Below are 18,233 nucleotides of genomic sequence, written 5' to 3' on the forward strand. Positions count from 1 at the left end.
TGAATACAACGTAATAATAACATAAAGTTGCTTATTTGTTGTGTGTTTCAATACTGTAACCGGTGAAGTTTTTTGCAATTTGAAAAAGATTTAATAGCAACATAGAAGATGTTTCAACTACTGCTTGGATGACACTTGCTTTGTTTTAGTTATTTATCGAGCAGCTATGCTGTCCGATTTCCTCGCATTCAACATTCGACAGTAACGGAGTCGAGTCGAGTCGCTCAACGTATAGAGCCCTATGTTAGCCACGTAGAAAAGGTGGAAGAGGGTTTCCCATGGATGATGCTTTGGTTTGCATGAACAAGAAACACCGTAATGCGCAGAATTAGGCACGCTTTCTCCCAAGATGCCTCCTATTAGGGCTCTTATAACTTGCCCTGGCATGAGGCATCGTTCATGGTAAATGCAGTACTCCGTGTAAAGGAAAGATGTAGATGCATCGGAGAACAAATCCATACTCAAGTCGCATAATATCGATTTGCCTGATTCTGCTTAGATTCCAGGCTACGACCACTCGCTTGTTAAGACAGACTTGATTACCTTTCGGCTACAGAACCCCTCAAGAACACGGGATTGGACAAAGAAGGTTTTTCCATGTACTTATTTTCATGAGAGGGGAGCGTTCAATTTTAGGCAATTTTGAAAAAAAGTTATGAGCAGGTGATTAACTTATGGATTAGACAATTTGCCACTGTTAACTCGACAAAAAAAAATTTGTTGATGAGTAGGTTATTCAACTATGGTATAGCTAGTACCCGCGGAATAAGTGCTTGATTAGCTATTATATGGTCGGTGTTAAGTCACAGACCGAACCAAGTGGCAAAATTCTGATTTTGAGAAAAACGCGTTCAAAGTTGGCTGCTCTGTAACTTTGTATGGTTCATAGCTATCAGTTGTACGAAATCATCTCATAGCTCTGGCTGTTTGCAACATTTATGTAGTCTGATTAGAGTAAAATGTAGCTTAGAAGATTCTTGATTGTATGCTGTCATTAATGCATTTTTTAAAATTTTGCGACTCGGTCCGGTCTGATTTAACACCGACTATATAAAAAAATGTTTCTTGGGAATACCAATGTTAATTGGCAGCCTGTACTAGATTTTGACTTGAAGTAACCGCATAGTTGAGGCTCATATTCGGAAGATTTTGTTGATATTGTGAAAACTGTATGAAGGTACAACAAAATCATCCCTGCGTTAGCCATTCTGTGAACCAATCCGGAAAGCCTATGCGCTTCAACTGGACGATACCAACAATGTGATGTGAGGTACACTTGCTGCTAAGAGTCGTGTTTGACGAGTGCTTCATGAAGCCCTGCTAGGTCTCACAGATGACTGATGCCACTGCGTTCTCTAGTGTTCTCCGAACTAGCAGTTCTAGAGGTTACACAATTCCAACGTCCCTAAAAGTTTCTGTAAAAGCAGAGACCGATGTTCGTCTTCTGTACGAGACGATATACGATAAACGAGACGTATCCGATGATAGAGCGGAAGGGTCTCTGATGAGCATGGGGCGTGCTATAGAATGACTCCAAACGGAACGTGGAATCGAGACGATTGCCTATTTTGGATTAGGTCGAACCAGTCTGGTAATTCAGAATACCGTTATTTTAACTATTGTTTTTATTTCCGATATCCCATTTTCTGCTGACCGAGTCAAGTCTTCCACACCGTCCCTGTTACCGTGGCTAATTTAAAATTACAGTATTTTCCATTAATTTCAATGCTGGCTTGATATAGCATACTATGCGGTCGATAACAAAAGTATTAAAGCAAACAAAAACCAACGCTGCAACGGTCGTTCGTTCCATTGCCACCAAACCCCAATTTCATTTCGTTTGTATTAGTGTGATAAATGTGTGCTTGTGTGTATTGTATGTTTGAATCTATGCATTCGTCGAATGCGACGTGTTGTTTGCGTTTACATGTTTAGATCAAAAAAACGTTCAACTGACGACTTGCTTGCTTGTTGTTTATACACATTTACACATTTAACACTTGTATTGGTTTTTTTTACTCCTGTTACTTCACATGGCTAGTTTCTCTAGTTTACAACTCATCATTATTTTGCTTAAGTTTTGACGAAACATTATGATACCGTTTTTATTTGGTTTAGATTTTCCTCTCTCTTTTTTTTGAGTAATTGATCCGTTTCGTAACGGGCGCCGTAACGGGTGGTGTTTTGCCAAACTTTCGAACTCACTCTTGTTTTATGTTATGTGTTTGGGTTTTGTTCCATCAGTTGGTGTGAAATTATTCGTCTTTAATTTGCCTGTTTTTTTTTTCTTCTGGCGACTTGCTGTCTTCTTCTACTACACTTTTGGGTTCTGTTCTTCTTTCTAGTTTAAAAATACGGTCTCTATCTAAGGAACGCGGTGATTATCTTCCTCACCACATTATTACATTTACACTCCCACCCTCTGCTGGTCTACTCTACTAGAGCAGTACAGTAGGCTTAACTGGGAGAGGGGGTTGTTCGACGTCGTACACATACTAATATAGGCTATAGCTTAATAAAATGTTTCTTTAAAATAAAATAAAACCCAACAAATTAAAATAGAAAAAAATATGCATAAAAAGCGCATCTTTTACTTACTCACCTTGTCTCTCTCACTTGATCACTTTTAGCGTCTCTATTCTTGTTCGTTTTGTTTTGTTTTGTTTGCTTGTTTGTGTTTTTTGAGTATAATAAGTAATTGTGTGGACAACTAAAACTATAGATTCGTTAGCGTTTCGTAGTTTCGTAGTTAAACCTAGTCACAATGCGTTTTGGGACGTGCTCGTATTAGCTTGATGAAATCATTTCTTGTTTTTAATTTTTTTTTTTTTGCTTTCCTTCAGTTGTTTTAGTGTGTGGGATTGTGGTTTAACAGTGCGTGGTTTCGTGGCAGCAGGATTGCGTTGCGATTTTTACTCATTATAAAACTATAAAACAACTAAAAAGAAAAGGACGAATACTTTTCGGGATGGCACGTTTGGTTAGTCTCTCCAGTTGGTTGGTTGGTTGAGATTGGTGGCCGATTCATGGGAAGGGGGGTTAAAATTTGGCAAAACTTGGGAGAAGAAAGCATAGGGGGGATATAAAATCTGGCAAATCTTCTGGTTGTCTCGTCGCCTCCAACATACATTAGACATCCGGATTGACTAGAGTCGATTGTAATCGTAACACTGTTGAAAGAATTTCTCGTCTCGATTCGCGATTACTTTAAAGGAAATGCAGCGGTAAGCTTTTGACACCCAGAGTTCCGATGGCAACAGATGATCAGAAGGTAATTAAATACATTAAAGCTGCTGGCAACACTGATTAAGCGCAGTTTCGTTTTGTCCGTTCCGTTGTCTTGTCTTCTGTTCTTCTTGCTACGTTTATGTGCTTCTGCTGCTACAACATTGGAGCATTCAAAACACACTAAATTTTCCGTTTAGAGACAGTCACATAATTCCTAGTTTTATGTGTTGTGTGTTTGTATATAATGTTTACAGGTATAATTAGAGTATGAGTTCGTTTCGATTCTCTTTCCTTAAAAGTACACAAAGTACAGTAACTAAAACCTACCAAAAAAGTATTTCACTTTATCACCACATATTTGTTACAGCTTATCGCTTTCATATCAATAATTGTATTTAATGGCTTAACAGGCTTACCGCTTACAGACGTGTTACTATTTTGTTTTAATAATTTGTTCCACTATTTAGAGCATTGATGGTTTACTTGTTTTGCCTTAAAATGTACACAGGTAAATATACAAATATTTTGTTTGCATGCTTTTGCTCAAATACACTGAAAAACCAGTTAAAAATATCTCTGAATCTATAATAGAATGTTGGTTGTTTTCATTTTCTCTTCCTGCCCGGGTTTCTCTCCCCGCTTTGATTTGCGGGACAGTAAGTAGCAAGTTCCGAAAACTCTTGGCTCCTGTTTTTCGGGCTTGGCTTCTTCTTCTAAGCATGGTAAAATAGCGAAATTTTCCAAAAAACGAAAATAGTCCGAGCCATTTTGAGTATCTAAAAAGCACTAAATATACACATTCACATCGACGACCGAAAAGGATTGGCTTCAGTTGGATCGAATTGCGTTTTTTCTTTGCGCTACTTTTCCGTTACTAGCCTGGGGATGGAAAGACAACAAAAAGCTTTTGTTTCTACCAGGGAAAAAGCGCAATAACTCACGGAAGAAGCCCATTTTCGCAAAGTCACAGTCGCTAAACAAACACAAAAATGTACAACAATTTTTCTTTTCTTGTTTTTTCTTTCGTCCCTAAACGCCTAGCTAAAAATGGTATCGCTAATTTATGCATTCGAGTTCCATTCGCCCGCCGCCGAAACGCGCGGACAATCTTTCGTGGATGATGGGTCAAACTAAAAATTAATCAACAATTCATTTGTCGTCCGTTTGCTGCTGCTATTGTTGCTGGTTACTGTTGGTCCAGCCACTTCCCGCCGGATCGTCAGTGCAGCATCAGACCATCACGAATGCTTCCTCGCCGCGGAACAGAAACGGATACTGGTCGATCATCGTCTGGACGATGTCCTCCAGATAGGGTCGCATCGTTTCGAACCGCATCATGTCGGTGAACTCGATCGGCAGCAGCGTTGGCCACCAGCAAATGGCCAGGTTTTTGCTGTCCATGCTGTTTAGTTTGGAGTTTTCGGACACCCTGTCATTTAGCAGTTGTTAAAAACCCAGATTAAAAGGAAAACAAACCCCAACTCACCTCACAAAATGCTGAAATATGAAGCTGAGAATGGCAAAGTTACTCGGCGGCAGTCGGCCGAGCAGCGACCGCAGCGCAATCAGCCGACAGCTGCGGTCGGTTTTCACCACGTCCATATTGTGACTGCTGATGGCTTGCTGGGGCCGCGAGCCGGCAATGTCCTCCAGTTCGGCCATCATGTCGGCGGCAAACAGCGGCGGCAGCCGTTTGGAAAAGAAATCCTTCAGTGCCGTTGCCACCGCATTCACGGGAATGTCTAACTTCTCGATGTCCACATCAACTTCTGCAATCGAAAAGAACCAAAACTTAACCCAAATCAAACTGACCGACAATCCACAGAGCCCGTTTACCTTCATCGAACTTCTGATACAGCAAATCAACGTGGGTCCGATTACCGGGCACCCGGTAGATTCCTTCGGAATCCAGTCCCTCCAGTTCGATAAATCGAACGCACTTCTCCACGAACAGCGGCACCAGATTCTTGTCCGACTGCTTAAAACTCGCGAGCGACGGTTGCTGCGGAATGGGAGGAACATTTTTAGCATTCTTACCGCCGGTTAGCTTACCGGCACGGCCTGCCGTTTTCTTCGAATTGGTGTCCGAATCCTTCGAGTCTTTGGAGCTGCTCTTGCTGCTGTCGATCTCCTTGCCGAACCAGTTCTTCTGCTTGGTGATCAACTTTTCCCGGTCACCCATCTTAGGCAGGACGCCAAACTATTAAAAAAAACAGACCGTAAATTTAGAATTTCAAGCTAAGGAATTGAACAAAACTCACAATCGGCGAATTGTTATCCCTCGGCGAGGAAACATCGATACTCGATTCATCCTCCTGCCGATCCATTCCGATGTTCTTTTCATTCTTGAGCTTCTGATACATCATCGGCATGCCGAGAGCGGATCCGAGCGGACCACCACCAACGCCCGGCAGGCTTACCATCATCGGTGGTCCACCACCGCCGCCGCCGCCACCATCACCTGCCCCAGTGGAACCGAGTCCACCACCGAACGGACCCAAAGGAATCTTCGGCGGTTGCACCGGAATGGCGGTACGCTTCTTACGGTGCCGCTTGTGTGTCTGTGGTTTACGATTGATTTTCGAGTAACCGTCCGTCGAGCGTTTGCGTTCCAGCGAGCTGGAATCACTCTCCGAATCCGAATACTCTGGAATGTTAAAAACTTCAAACGCAAAAAAAACCGTAAACAAATTACAACTCATATTTTAGCTTTCAAATAAAGTCAACTCACTTTGTTCCTTCTCCCGCCGCTGGCGGAGCTTGTTCTTTCCGGCCAGTTCCATCGCCTCACGCTGCGCAGCATCGGCTGCGCTGACGACCACCCGCTGCCCGCCGGAAAAGGTGGTAAATAATTGACTCGCCACATTGTTAACGGCATCGCTGAATGCATCGTTAATCTGCTCGTAGCCCGCTTCGTCCTCGTAATCTTCGCTGTCATCCTCGGGCGCTGCCAGCGGAGCATTCTCCAGCTGTTGCTGCAGCAGTTTCTTGGCTTTCTTTTTCTCCTTCTCGGTCATCGGTGGAGGCGCTTGGCCACCGCCCATCCCAAGCTGGGCCTGCCCGTCGGACTGGCCGAGATTCATCCGGGCGATCGCTTCGTTGACGATGGCGAAGCTCTTCAGGTTCAGCTTGCCCGGTTGCTTGAGCGTTTGGCTCGGGCCCTTGGGGCGAATTTTCTTCGCGAACGAGGTCTGGTTCGGTCTCCGACCGGTCGTGAACGCATGGTGAGCGTTCACCTGTTTCCAGATGTCTTCGTTCTGTTTGTTATCCTGCTTCGGAATGAGAAAGCCGTCATCCAGCCAACCTGCAGAAATCAAGTTTGGTGTTAAGCGGGGGTGATTAAATAATATTGTAGACAGATATTAATCGAATTGTATTAGTAAAATTGAATGAAGAAAAGATGCCATTAGTAACCTGAGTCGTAGGTGTTGATTGAGTCCTTGGATCCGCTGACGTCGGCTGGTAGTAGAGTAACAGAAAGAGAAAGAAGGCCCAACCGTGGTTAGTTTTGTTTTATGATTGTGGTTAAATTATTATGATGTACAGTATAATATTGAACAGTGAAGCACTTGGTGCAAGGTTGCTTGATACATAAAATCTTAACGTCTGTTCACATTTTATAATAACATTGGACGTTAGTTATGAGTCAGAAGTCTGAGCATATTCTGATTATTTTGAAAATGCTGAAAGCATTGACATAAATTGAGCAGAAGTTAGTTAGATAGCAAGAACATACTGGTAAACAGTAAAAAATATTGATCCTAGCTTGCTTCCCTGCGGCACACTGTGCACAGCAGCCTGTTCAAAATTTGTCACGAAGCTTTACATTTATTGAGCGCGCGTTACTAGTAAGTCAGAATAAAAATTAGTTTATCGTAAATACGACTTTTCTGCCCAAAAACGCATAACAGTCCCATTTGACTTTTTGTTACTTTTGAAAAAAACCTGGGAATCATCTTTAAAATTAAATTATTTATTCTTTCAATATTTCAAACAAAAAAATTATGTTTGTTCCCAAAATGTGGAAAAAAAATATCAAACTATGTCAGTCCCATATTACAAATAAACGTATATAACAGTCACAGTAGTAAAAATATATCAATAAACATCAATTTTTTGGGATCATTTTTTGGAAATGCATGGACCGATTTGACTGCAACAACTACCAGGCGGAAGATTTCATAACCTAGAAGAAGACTATTAAAGAGAATTTGGATCGGATGTTGTACGGTTCCGAAGTCATAGCGGGAACAAGTTCCGGAATATATAGAACTCGAACATTGGAGCACCTTGAATCCCAATAAACCCATTATGTGACACCTATAAGTATACGAATTTGCAAAACCAGGCTATTGGTAGTCGTATAGAGTGTTCAAGGCGTCATTGGCCACATCAAAACATGTCCGGGACCGTTCCGGATACCTCTACGGGGATCGGTTTCAGAATACAACTAAAATAGAACATGTGACATCTCTAAGTACTCGAAATTGCAAAACTAGTTCGCACTAGTTCATTTGTCGTCATAAAAAGTGCCCAAGATCACATTGGTCACACTTGGATACGTTCTGGGAATGTTCCGAACATACAGGAAAGCGACCAGCTTCTGAGCCAAACAAAGCTCATCACGCGACGCCACTATAAACTCAAAATAATAAAGTACAAATAAAAGGAGAAAAGACTAGGAAGAGATTTGGGCGAAAACGGACACTTTAAACAATTAAATCAAACAAGCACGTGAATTAAAACAACGACATGTGGTCTTGAAAATACTGCCGAGTCACCGGCAACGCAAGGATCAACGCATGCTGCGATTGTTATGCGTTTCTTCTTGCTTATTCAAGTTTTGGAACAAATTTTACGTCACTTGTGAACCAATTGCTTGTAAAAGTATTCTCTTATGTACATTCAAGTGATATTATGACGATTTGGACGTTTCGTTTCTAAAATCGATTCAATATTAAAGAAAAATTATCGCGGTTTCAACATCGTTTTTCGCAGTTGCACGTTTTTGCACATGTAACTGTCTCTCATTGGGTATGAAATGGCGACGGCAAATGAGGAAGCGTCCAACATTGTGGCTCCATGTGGCCTTACCCGGTAATGTTATATTGAGTAGCCAAGCTAGAATGTGTGATGATGGGTGGTTCCCGGTTGCCTGATCTCAAAACTGCGTGTTTGTGGATGACGGCGGAGCCACACGACATTGTTAGTAGGTAAGCTTAACATAAGTTATTTTAATTATTTCTGAAAACTCGGGCCGAAAAAAGTTTAAATAATGCTCATGGATACCAGAAGATAAAATTAAATTCATAATGGAAGCACTCATGTAAACTCAAATGATGCAACTCTATTCCATTCGAAGGACTACTGGTCAGATTGTTCTATTTTTGTCCATATATCTTCATATAATGTTGTATATACATATAAAACATATTTTATTACATTGCCATATACCATCATTATTGTAAAGGGGAAGGAGCATCAGGGTATCGAATGAATCGAAGACTGGATGAGGGATGTGGTAACCCGTCCAAGTCAAATAAGGTCGGAGAGGATTTTGACGCGCCCTTTGAGCATACAAATCATCACGCAAGATTGGTTTGCACGGCGAGGTTATGTATCTGGAAACCAGAAGTCTATGCTGGAAGGAGTGTCTTATATTCCCGTGGAATCATATAGGTGACATTGCTTATATAGATCCACCCAACCCCTTTAGGTCCTCACGAACAGCATTGACATGAAAGTTGCTAGGTAGATAAATTCGATTCTGCAGTAATTCTACTTGCATACAATGGGAAACCCTTAAGGTGATGGTGGCTACCCCCATACATACATACATGTGACTGTCTTCCATTCATGGGCAGTCCACGAATAACGCTTCATAGAGAATTTCCATGAAGAGATACAAGTATGGTGTCTTTGACAAAGTTGTTTGTATTAATATTCACAACAACTTCACCGAAAGCACCAGATCTTTATGTCGAATATACGAGAAAATAAATTTCGTATCTCACTTTTAAGGGAGTTGATCACCCAAAGATTTCTCTCACAAGAAGGGGCTTGTTATACCAAGAAATGCTCCTAAAGACACTACATGCGAAAAACTTCACGTTTCGGTGCAATATCACACGACCACGTATTTCGCTGTTTGGACCACTGTGCATTGAACCACACTTTATTTTCAAGTGTTATATTATTTCTAACTAATATTTTGGTAGACTATCTGCCCATAAAAGCATAACTGTCCCTTATGGGTTTTTGTCGATTTTGAGAAAAGCACGAAAGTAGCTTGTTTATATCCTAATTCACCTAAAAAACTGTAATTTAGACGGACTTTGTTTGAAAATTTTTCCAAAAAATATCAACTGTATGGACAAAATATGGACTGTTCAGGCCCATACGAAAAATAAAAGCATAACTGTCTCATTATGATATTGTCCATTATAAACATTTTTTTTTGCCAGTTGAGGTAACCATAAACCAGCTATAATAGCTTTGATAAAATAATATTCTCTTAGTTTCCGCCTCTATTGAGTACGATAACAACTTAACAAAAAAAGAAAGAAATATGACAGTAATATTTGTTTAGAAGTTTATTTCAATGTTCGACCACGATTTTTCCTTAATTGGCAAAGCTTTAACAGGCAGAATTTTCTTCGGCGGTGACCGGGAAAAGACTTTTTAACGGGAAACTAGCAGTAACTGACTTTTCGTTGGAGAGCCCAATTTCGGAAGCAGTTTTTGGGCCCAAAACCGGGATTCAGTTTATAGAATGAATACATTTCTGCATTCTTCTTGCCAATCTGAACACAGAGAAATATATTTTCAGGAACAGATTTTTTTTAAAAAAAAACTGCTTTTTGAAATTTACAGAATCGATGACGACTAATTTCACCTTAATAGAGCAACTCCTTTCTCCGTTTTGACGATGCCCTTTATACGGATTTTGTATTCCGATTCAGTTCGAAGCTCGAACTTCATCAAATTTGCCGTTGTATGGCTGCTCTTTTTGAATATTCGTGATACACATTTTATATAGCCTTGGTTAGGATTTCGAGACCAAGATCGAAGATATTCGAGATAAAATTTTTTGAAAAAATATGGGACATACATACTTTTAGTTAGCAACTTGCGTTTGTAAATAAAAGCATAACTGTCCCATCTTCGAAATTTTGAAAAAAAAATTGCATTGGTGTTTAATTTTACAACAAAATTTATGTGGATAGTTCCATTACTAGTGTAACGTGATGTTTTTTTCGAAAAAAAGTAAAATAATTCATTGTATAATGACGCACAACATATAAATCTTTCAGTCACTTTCAATCTCATTTTCCCACACCTCACGTTTTTCCATAAGGGACAGTTATGCTTTTATGGGAAATCTACTTTCAGAGAGCAAAATAAGGCGTTATATCCTTAGCCAATTACAGACCGACCTATGGTCTAAATGCCAATTAGCAAAGATACTGCCAACGTCTGTAAATAAATCATTATCTATATGGAAAGAGTTTAGTACGGGAGGTCCACGCTTTCTTCCTTCCCCTTGAAGGAGTTTTATCGAATTAGGAATTATTTCTGGTTCCACTTGATTCCTTGGGAATCTCTCTGCGATACATGCTGCGCAGTTGGCCTGACCGTTGACAAGCATAATAGATTAGTAGAAATCCGATTTGGCCCAAAAGGTTATGGGCCCACCCTCGCGAGAGCAGCAATTGTACTCGTGTGGGCAGATATCTGTGAAAATCGCGTTGTTTTCACGGCTGAACAACAGTTCACGAAAATTGAAAAACTGCGCATACAGTTTTCGGATTGGTGTGCTTCGGTACGTCAGCAAAAACAGTGGTCCTGTGCCTCTTGAGGTGGACTGGACCTTTCCCTTTTTAAGTCTTTTTAATCCCTCTATTTAACGTCAAACCATTCCATCAACCCATTTGACTGTGGGTGAAAAGGTGCCGTGGTGCTGTGTTAGATGCCCTTCAGAGCACAGAACTGTGCAAACTGTGCATTTTTGAAATGGTTACCATTATCAGATGCCAACAGCTCCGACATACCTAGCGAAAAAACTATCTCGGGCCACATGGAGAAAGAATCCATTACCAACAGCAAATAGTCCAGCAAAAGCGCAATGTGAACACGTTTTTACGTCTCGAGTGATTCTCGGCGATTATCGAATTGCTGTAACTCACGATTGTACGGAATGATCTGCTTGGCTGATCAGTCTTGATTACTTACTTACTCATCCAGGTGCGATGTATCCCACAAGTTCTAGGCCTTGCTCCACTTGGTCTAACCATCGATCTAGTACGCTGCACACCTCTGCGTCTAGTACTAATCAGATTTGAGGCGGACACCATTCTTGCGGGGCTGTTGGCCGGCATTTTCACAATATGACCCGCCCATTGTACCCCACCAACTTTGGCGCCTGTCTGAATACTGGGATCGCCGAAGAGCCAGCTCGCGGTTCATCATTCTCCTCCATACACTGTCTCACATACCCCATAAAAGATGGTCCTAAGCGCACGACGAACATTCTGGGATCCTACCAACAGCCCCGCCGTATGGATGGTTTTCTGCAAGCCCAGTTTCCGAAAGTTTACGCATGTAAAATAAAAAGTGCACGAAGACAAAAGTCCGACTGACTGGTGTCCGCTTCCGCTACCAGAAGACATCTTTACCAAGATGGCCGGATCTAACGTCTTCAGTCATATGGACCTATCCGATGTCTATCTTCAAGTGGAAGTGGACCCCCGAGATCAACCTCTCCTGACAGTCAACAACCACAAGGGTCTATTCCGCAATACTCACGTCTGCAATCAAGTCAGCTCCGGGTGCTTTCTAGCAGATCATGGACGCTGTGGTGTGAATGGCATCAGCAGAGCCTGTAGTTATTTGGATGATGTGCTAGTGGGAGGACGTACGAAACAAGTACATGATCGAAACTTGAAACGAGTACTTCAACGTCTGGAAGCATACGGATTTACAGTGCGAATTGAAAAGTGCAGGTTCAACATGGAAGCAGTGGAATATTTAGGCAAATCTGGCATTCCCTTCAGCTATCGCTACCATGCTGCCGCTTCCGTTCATATCTTGGTGCCGATCCGATGCCGATCCCGATGTATCAACTCTTGAAGTCTGGTGCCAAGTGGATTTGGTCGGAAGCATGTCAGCGGTCATCCAACCGATTCCGTGAAATTCTTCAGTCACCGTTAGCGCTCACGCACTACAATCCAAGCATGGAACTCGCAGTGTGAGCAGATGCGTCAAATTGGCTGCTATGCCTTTTGCTGCGCATCGTCATTCGGTCGCGACACATCGGCAGGAAAGGTTGTACTTGAAACATTGCTTCTGCTTGCCTCTGCCTGCCTTTGCTGCTCATTGTCATTCGGTCGCGACGCATCGGCAGGAAAGATTACATTTGAAACATTGCTTCTGCTTGTCTTTTACTGCTCATCGTCATTTGGTCAGCGGGTTTGGTTAGTGACACATCGGGCAGGCAGCTTTCGAGTCACATCCGTGACATAATTTTAAAGCTTGTATTTGAAACATTGCTTGCTTTACGGTGCGCATCGTCATTCGGTCAGCGGCTTTCGTTGGCGACACATCGACAAGCAGCTAGCATAACATCATCATAACATAAACACACAACAAACAAACATAAACATAATCCACACACCAATAACCTATCTGATGTACGAAAGTTGAAAATGGAAACCACGAGTCGGAAATTTGAGAATTCGAGATTGACAAACGGACCTTTTCAGGTCCACCATTTAAATTAGCTGAAAAGTTGAAATTATGAATTTCTCACATGTAAGAACACAATCCTTTAATGCGCAACTTGGGCATCTATCTATATGAAATTCGTACAAAAAACACCGGCTTTAGCATTGGAAGACGAATTGCTCTACATTCGGAGTCCTACGTCAAGCCTGCGACCGTGCCACTAGGCATGGATCCTTGTACTTTTTTATTTTTGAGAAATCGCCGGTGGCCGGGCTTAGAAGCCTGTCTGTCCATACACGACTTCCCCCTACAGAAAGTTTCGGCTATGCAGCTATCCTATCATGTCTGATCAACATCCACATCCGAACGAAGACTACGTCATCGCATCGATCGACCTGGAAGATACCACGGAAGACATCGTCAAGCAGTCAGTGAAAGCTCTCCCCGTTACGTTCAAGATGATTCAAGCTGGAACAGAGTCCGACGTAGTCCTGAAACAGGTGAAGCGATTCGTCCAAACAGTTTGGCCGTCCGATCAGTCCAAATTCAACGATCCACAGTTACAGCAGTTCTATCAGCGGCGCGACAGTCGATCCGTTGTTTCCGATTGTCTCACCTACGGAGAACGACTTAGTGATTCCAACGAAATTCCAATTGCCTTCTACACAAGTGACACCCGCGAGTAGAAAGGATGCGCTCCGTAGCACGTAACTACGTCTGTTGGCATGCAATCGACGAGCAGATTAGCCAGCGTTCGTACGTTGAATGTTGGAGAGCAGCCAAGACCAACAATAAAACCATCCTGGAATCTTGGTCAGCACCAGAAAAGCCTTGGCAGAGGATACATGAAGATTATGCTGGACCGATATGATTCAGAACAACGTAAATTCCACTAGACCTACTTCTGGAATTCTGCGGTCTAAGTGTCGCCAGTCTTCTAGAGTCAGAACACCACATGTGAGGTATGAGCCGTCAGCCGTATCATCTCTTCTAAGAGGGGGAGGTGTTGGGAGGACCACTCTACGAACCAACTACACACCACCTGAATGTCGATCGATTTATCGTCTGACACACACTCTTAAATGATTCTAGCTGATAAATAGGTCAGATTTAGCTAAAACTTGGTGAAAACTACTTATAATACCCTTAAATTGTACAAACTCAAATTTTGGGTAAAAAATTCAACCAATTTTGGCTGCTTGCCACCGATAATTGAATGATTCTCTTGACAAATAACGCACTTTTAAGTTCCTACTACCAATTTTTTAGATGAAAAGTCACTCAAAATCTCAAAACGAAAACGTTAGAAGAAAATTCCCCTTAATTTTATTCTCCTAACTCTCTCGTTGATGTTTTTTTGGCTTTCCGGAAAAAAGTTCAATGGCTCTCATCCTACATTTTTTAGTTTTACAGAACGCTTCAGTTCAGGTTTGCTAATTTATGAAAATATCTCTGGCGTACCTCAAGCCAGTAACCTGTGACCGGCAAATTTGTCATTTTTCAATGAATTCTGCGAAACAGTTGAGTTGACTGCAATGTTGGAGGTACGATCGAATTATTAGCATTGGCGTAACTAGGGAGGGAGCGGGGGTGCTAGAGGAAGCTAAGCCATCTGAGCTATCTTCGACAGGGATCGAGATTAAGAAGCGGTGAATACCCTCGACCTTTTGTTTCCGCTATACTATCAGAACGTAAGGGGTTCAAGCACGAAAACCACTCAATTGCAGCAGTTATTTAAACAGCTACGCTAGCAGATTAGAAATTAGAACTACATACTGTTTTAATGCAGTAAGTTAACTTTAACAAAGGTAACCCAAGTAACAAATTAAAGTTTATTGCGCTCTTAATGACCAATTTTGGTCATTAAAGCCCTTATAAGACTGTTATGAAATCTAAATTGCTGCTTGGGAAGTTAAATTTAACAAAGGCCTCGGCGCAAGAGATTTTTTTCGTACCTGTAGAAAACCACGAACTGGAACCATATTAAAAAAAAAATGTTTTTACCAATACCAAAAAACTTTCCCTTGATCCTCAAAAAGCAACCCAGCACCAGTGAGTAGTGCAGTAACATCCTTATCCTTACAGACAAATACTTACAGTTAATCTCCTCGAGACTGCTTTGCGACTGTGACACCGTGTTCGCCTTCAGCTGGCGTAGAATGGACGACGGTGTCAGCAGATGATCGGGCGGAGCCGGTTCTGGTGGCGTGGTCGGTGGTGGATAAATCTGAAATCCTTGATTACTTCCACCCTTATCGAAATCGCTACTATCCTCGTAGTAGTACATGTTGGAATACTGCTGCTGTTGTTGTTTTAGGTTTTCTAAATCGTCCAACGAGTTGATGGAACGATTATCGAACAGCATCTTCTGCTGTTGATGTGGATGCGGATGTTGGTTGCCACTGCGGTAGGTTGTCGAAGAACCATTGATCAGATAGCTCTCGTACCGTGGTGGTGGCTGCGGTGCCTGCTGGTGGTGGTGATGCATTGAGTGTTCCATGGTTCCCTCGCCGGAATCGATCGTGAGGGGTTCCTCCATGTTGAAGGCTTGTTCGATTTCCGGCTTCTTATCCCAGACCTCCTTGAGGAAGGGTGCAAACGAGGCAAACTTAAACTGGTTATCATCGTCGGAAGCGGTTGCGAAGTGCGCACGCAACTTGTCGGCTATGGCATTTCCCTCGGTGATTAGCATCTGCGAGGTTTCGTTGTTGAAGAAAGCGTTGACGCCACCTTGCTCCGAGACGGAAACGATCTGCATTGGTAGGTTCGGAATGTTCAGTGAAAAGGCGCTCAGTGTGGATAGGGAAGCCTTTCGTTTGCTCGAGTACAGCAGGATGAAGCCATGGATGAGGTCATCTCGAAAGGCGTTTGCTCCGTGGTAGGAGGACAGAATGAGTTCCACCCGTCGCTTGGAGTCACCCAGAAACATTTCGAAAATAATGTTGCGTTCTCCAGCGCTGATGCAGGACTGTTCGATCATCATCGAACTTAGCAGATTTTCGATCGAGAATGGATCGCCACAAAAAATGCACATGATAATTCTAAGATCGGGCATGTCCACTAGATTCATGCCGTATTTAAGTTCCTCGAAGGGGATCGAATCAATCACACTGTTTAGTGTGGTGTCCACAAAGCGTGCCTCCTGTCCGGAGGCATAGAATTCATTTTCGTCAATGAAGACACAGTGAAGGCGTTCCGCCAACGATTGGCCGTCAGCTTGCAGCTGCTGTAGGGTACTTTCGCTGTTCTTCTCATCGCTCATAAACACAATATGCAAATTGTTTACACTATCCTTAAAGTCCAGATTATCCACCAGCAGACGATCGAGCACTTCGTAGATGTAGGTGAAGGTTTGCCTATTCGAGTAGCAACAAATCAGCCCCTTGGAGGCCAGATCGAACGAGAAGGAATCGTTCTCCCGGTTGATGGTTTCTATGTTCAGTCCATAGACCTGTCCGTCGACGATGTACTCGCCGTTGTCGTTGCAATGCTGATGTACCTTGTCGATGAAATCATTGGCAATGTAATCCAGGCCGATTACGATCAAATTCAGCTGCAGCTGACCATCCTTTTGGGCAAAACGAGGGTTCGGTAGGCTGAAATAATCAATTTTATAACTTGATCTGACAGGACGAAAGCATAAAATACTCACTTCTGATTGGCAATTAGTATCCGTTCGATCAGCGCATCCATGCAGTTCGGAAAGGCCGGGCAGTGCTCGCGGATCGGACAGTGAACGAACCCGAGATGCTGAAACAGCATCAGCTTCCGGTCCTGATCGAGCCGATCGAGCAGCTTGTAGCGCAAATCCTCCTGCAGCACATCGGTAATCTCCTTCACGTCGTTCTGCGTGATCGTTCCCGATGGTTCAATGTTTTTAAAGTGGTAGAACAAATCTGCATGCTCCATTAGTAGCTCCTGGAAGTTGTGCTTGGCCGTCTCGATCAGCTCCCGCTGGTGGTTATCGTAGATCTGCTGACAATCATGCTCCGACAAGGCTTCGAAGCATTCGCGTCCCATAAACAGGACACGCACCTCGGCCAGTTGCTTGCCCGGCGTTACGTAACCGGTTTCCTCCAGTAGCTTCTTGAACTGCTTCTTCCATCTGTTGTTGCGTTGCGTTTCGAAAAAGGACACACAGAAAGTGGATATTGTAATCAAACGAACTCAAATCGGACTCAAAATATAGAATCTAAGGTAAAACTGATGTTTAAAGTTCAAAATCACCTCTTTGGCATCCTTTTTTGCGGGTGGTTAGTTAGTTTTTTGCATAACAGTTTTTTATTGTTTTAAGTTTTCACAACACAATGCAAGCCAAGACAGGGAGTAAATACAAGAGAAAGAGTTTAGTTAGATTCAGACGCAAACACACGCGCGCGTTCGTATCATACATAATAACACACACACACGTACAACACAACAGATTAACGAATTGTTAGTTTTGTTTACTTTACTACATTCTAACTAAACCTATGTATCTTCTAAAGTACTACACAGTTGGTACTGTTTGAATTTCTACTGAAAAGCACGAATTTTTGAAGAAAATCCATTCATCTGAAGCCAATTGCACACGAAGCGGTTACTGTTTTCGGCGGAAGTTGGTTGGAGTTTGTTTTTAAAGCTTGTGCTTCTAAAAGCTTCATCGGTTAAGCTGGTTTTTAAAAATTTACTCGACCAGATAGCTAAAAATACTAAAAGGAAGTGTTTTAAGTAGTGCTTATAATTATGCACTGTCCCAAGATAAGTCTACAGAGTAAACTGAGGACAGCGCGAAGTGGACGTTCGCGGTAGTCGACAAAAGCTATAAACCATAGAGTCGCATCCGCCAACCCAAGAGACCAAGAACTAGTGCGCAGTATTTTTAATGGAAATTCACCGCCAAACCTTGAAAATCGCCCGCTACTCAGCGCCATCAAGCGTCCCGCTGTTCCCGCAGTCTGTCCGTAATACGTTTTTCTCCGCCTTCTGAATTTATAAGATTTTTATTAACCGAAGGCAAATTTCGTGAGCTGTCAACAGACCTCGCGAGCGCGAGCGGCACATTGGGATGTATAGATACAGATTTTGCTTCGCTTCTTTTCTTTTCTTCGTCTTACGCCCTCGCTTGCCCATGTGGGTAAGAGTGCGGGCCTTCGGGAGTGATGATAGGTATCAACCGCTGGGTTGCAATGACGAGCGAGAGCGACGACCGTAGCTAATGACTAAATACATACTGGCAAAAACTCCGAATCCGAAAGAAGTACTTATGCATGTGTGTTCGTTAGAACGAAATCGCGCGTGGA

General features: G+C 42.5%; 1 protein-coding gene across 2 annotated transcripts in view; it reads right to left on the minus strand.

Annotated features, from left to right (window-relative positions):
- Positions 1-50: 50 nt before the first annotated feature.
- Positions 51-18,233, minus strand: part of LOC128743265 (rho GTPase-activating protein 190) — an 88,034-nt gene continuing 69,851 nt past the window's right edge. Inside the window, exons 5-12 of one of the 2 annotated variants that reach the window (XM_053839848.1) lie at positions 16,604-17,056; positions 15,049-16,547; positions 6,643-6,687; positions 5,960-6,532; positions 5,490-5,890; positions 5,065-5,428; positions 4,715-4,997; positions 51-4,657 (exon numbers count right to left, since the gene is read on the minus strand). In XM_053839848.1, the coding sequence (XP_053695823.1) occupies positions 4,459-4,657; positions 4,715-4,997; positions 5,065-5,428; positions 5,490-5,890; positions 5,960-6,532; positions 6,643-6,687; positions 15,049-16,547; positions 16,604-17,056 (3,817 nt within the window). In that variant the 3' untranslated portion in view covers positions 51-4,458. The remainder of the gene's footprint in view (positions 4,658-4,714; positions 4,998-5,064; positions 5,429-5,489; positions 5,891-5,959; positions 6,533-6,642; positions 6,688-15,048; positions 16,548-16,603; positions 17,057-18,233) is intronic. The other variant, XM_053839924.1, reaches the window with a different exon arrangement.

Source organism: Sabethes cyaneus, chromosome 1 (assembly GCF_943734655.1).
Source record: "Sabethes cyaneus chromosome 1, idSabCyanKW18_F2, whole genome shotgun sequence".
In the NCBI taxonomy this organism is placed as follows: domain Eukaryota; kingdom Metazoa; phylum Arthropoda; class Insecta; order Diptera; family Culicidae; genus Sabethes; species Sabethes cyaneus.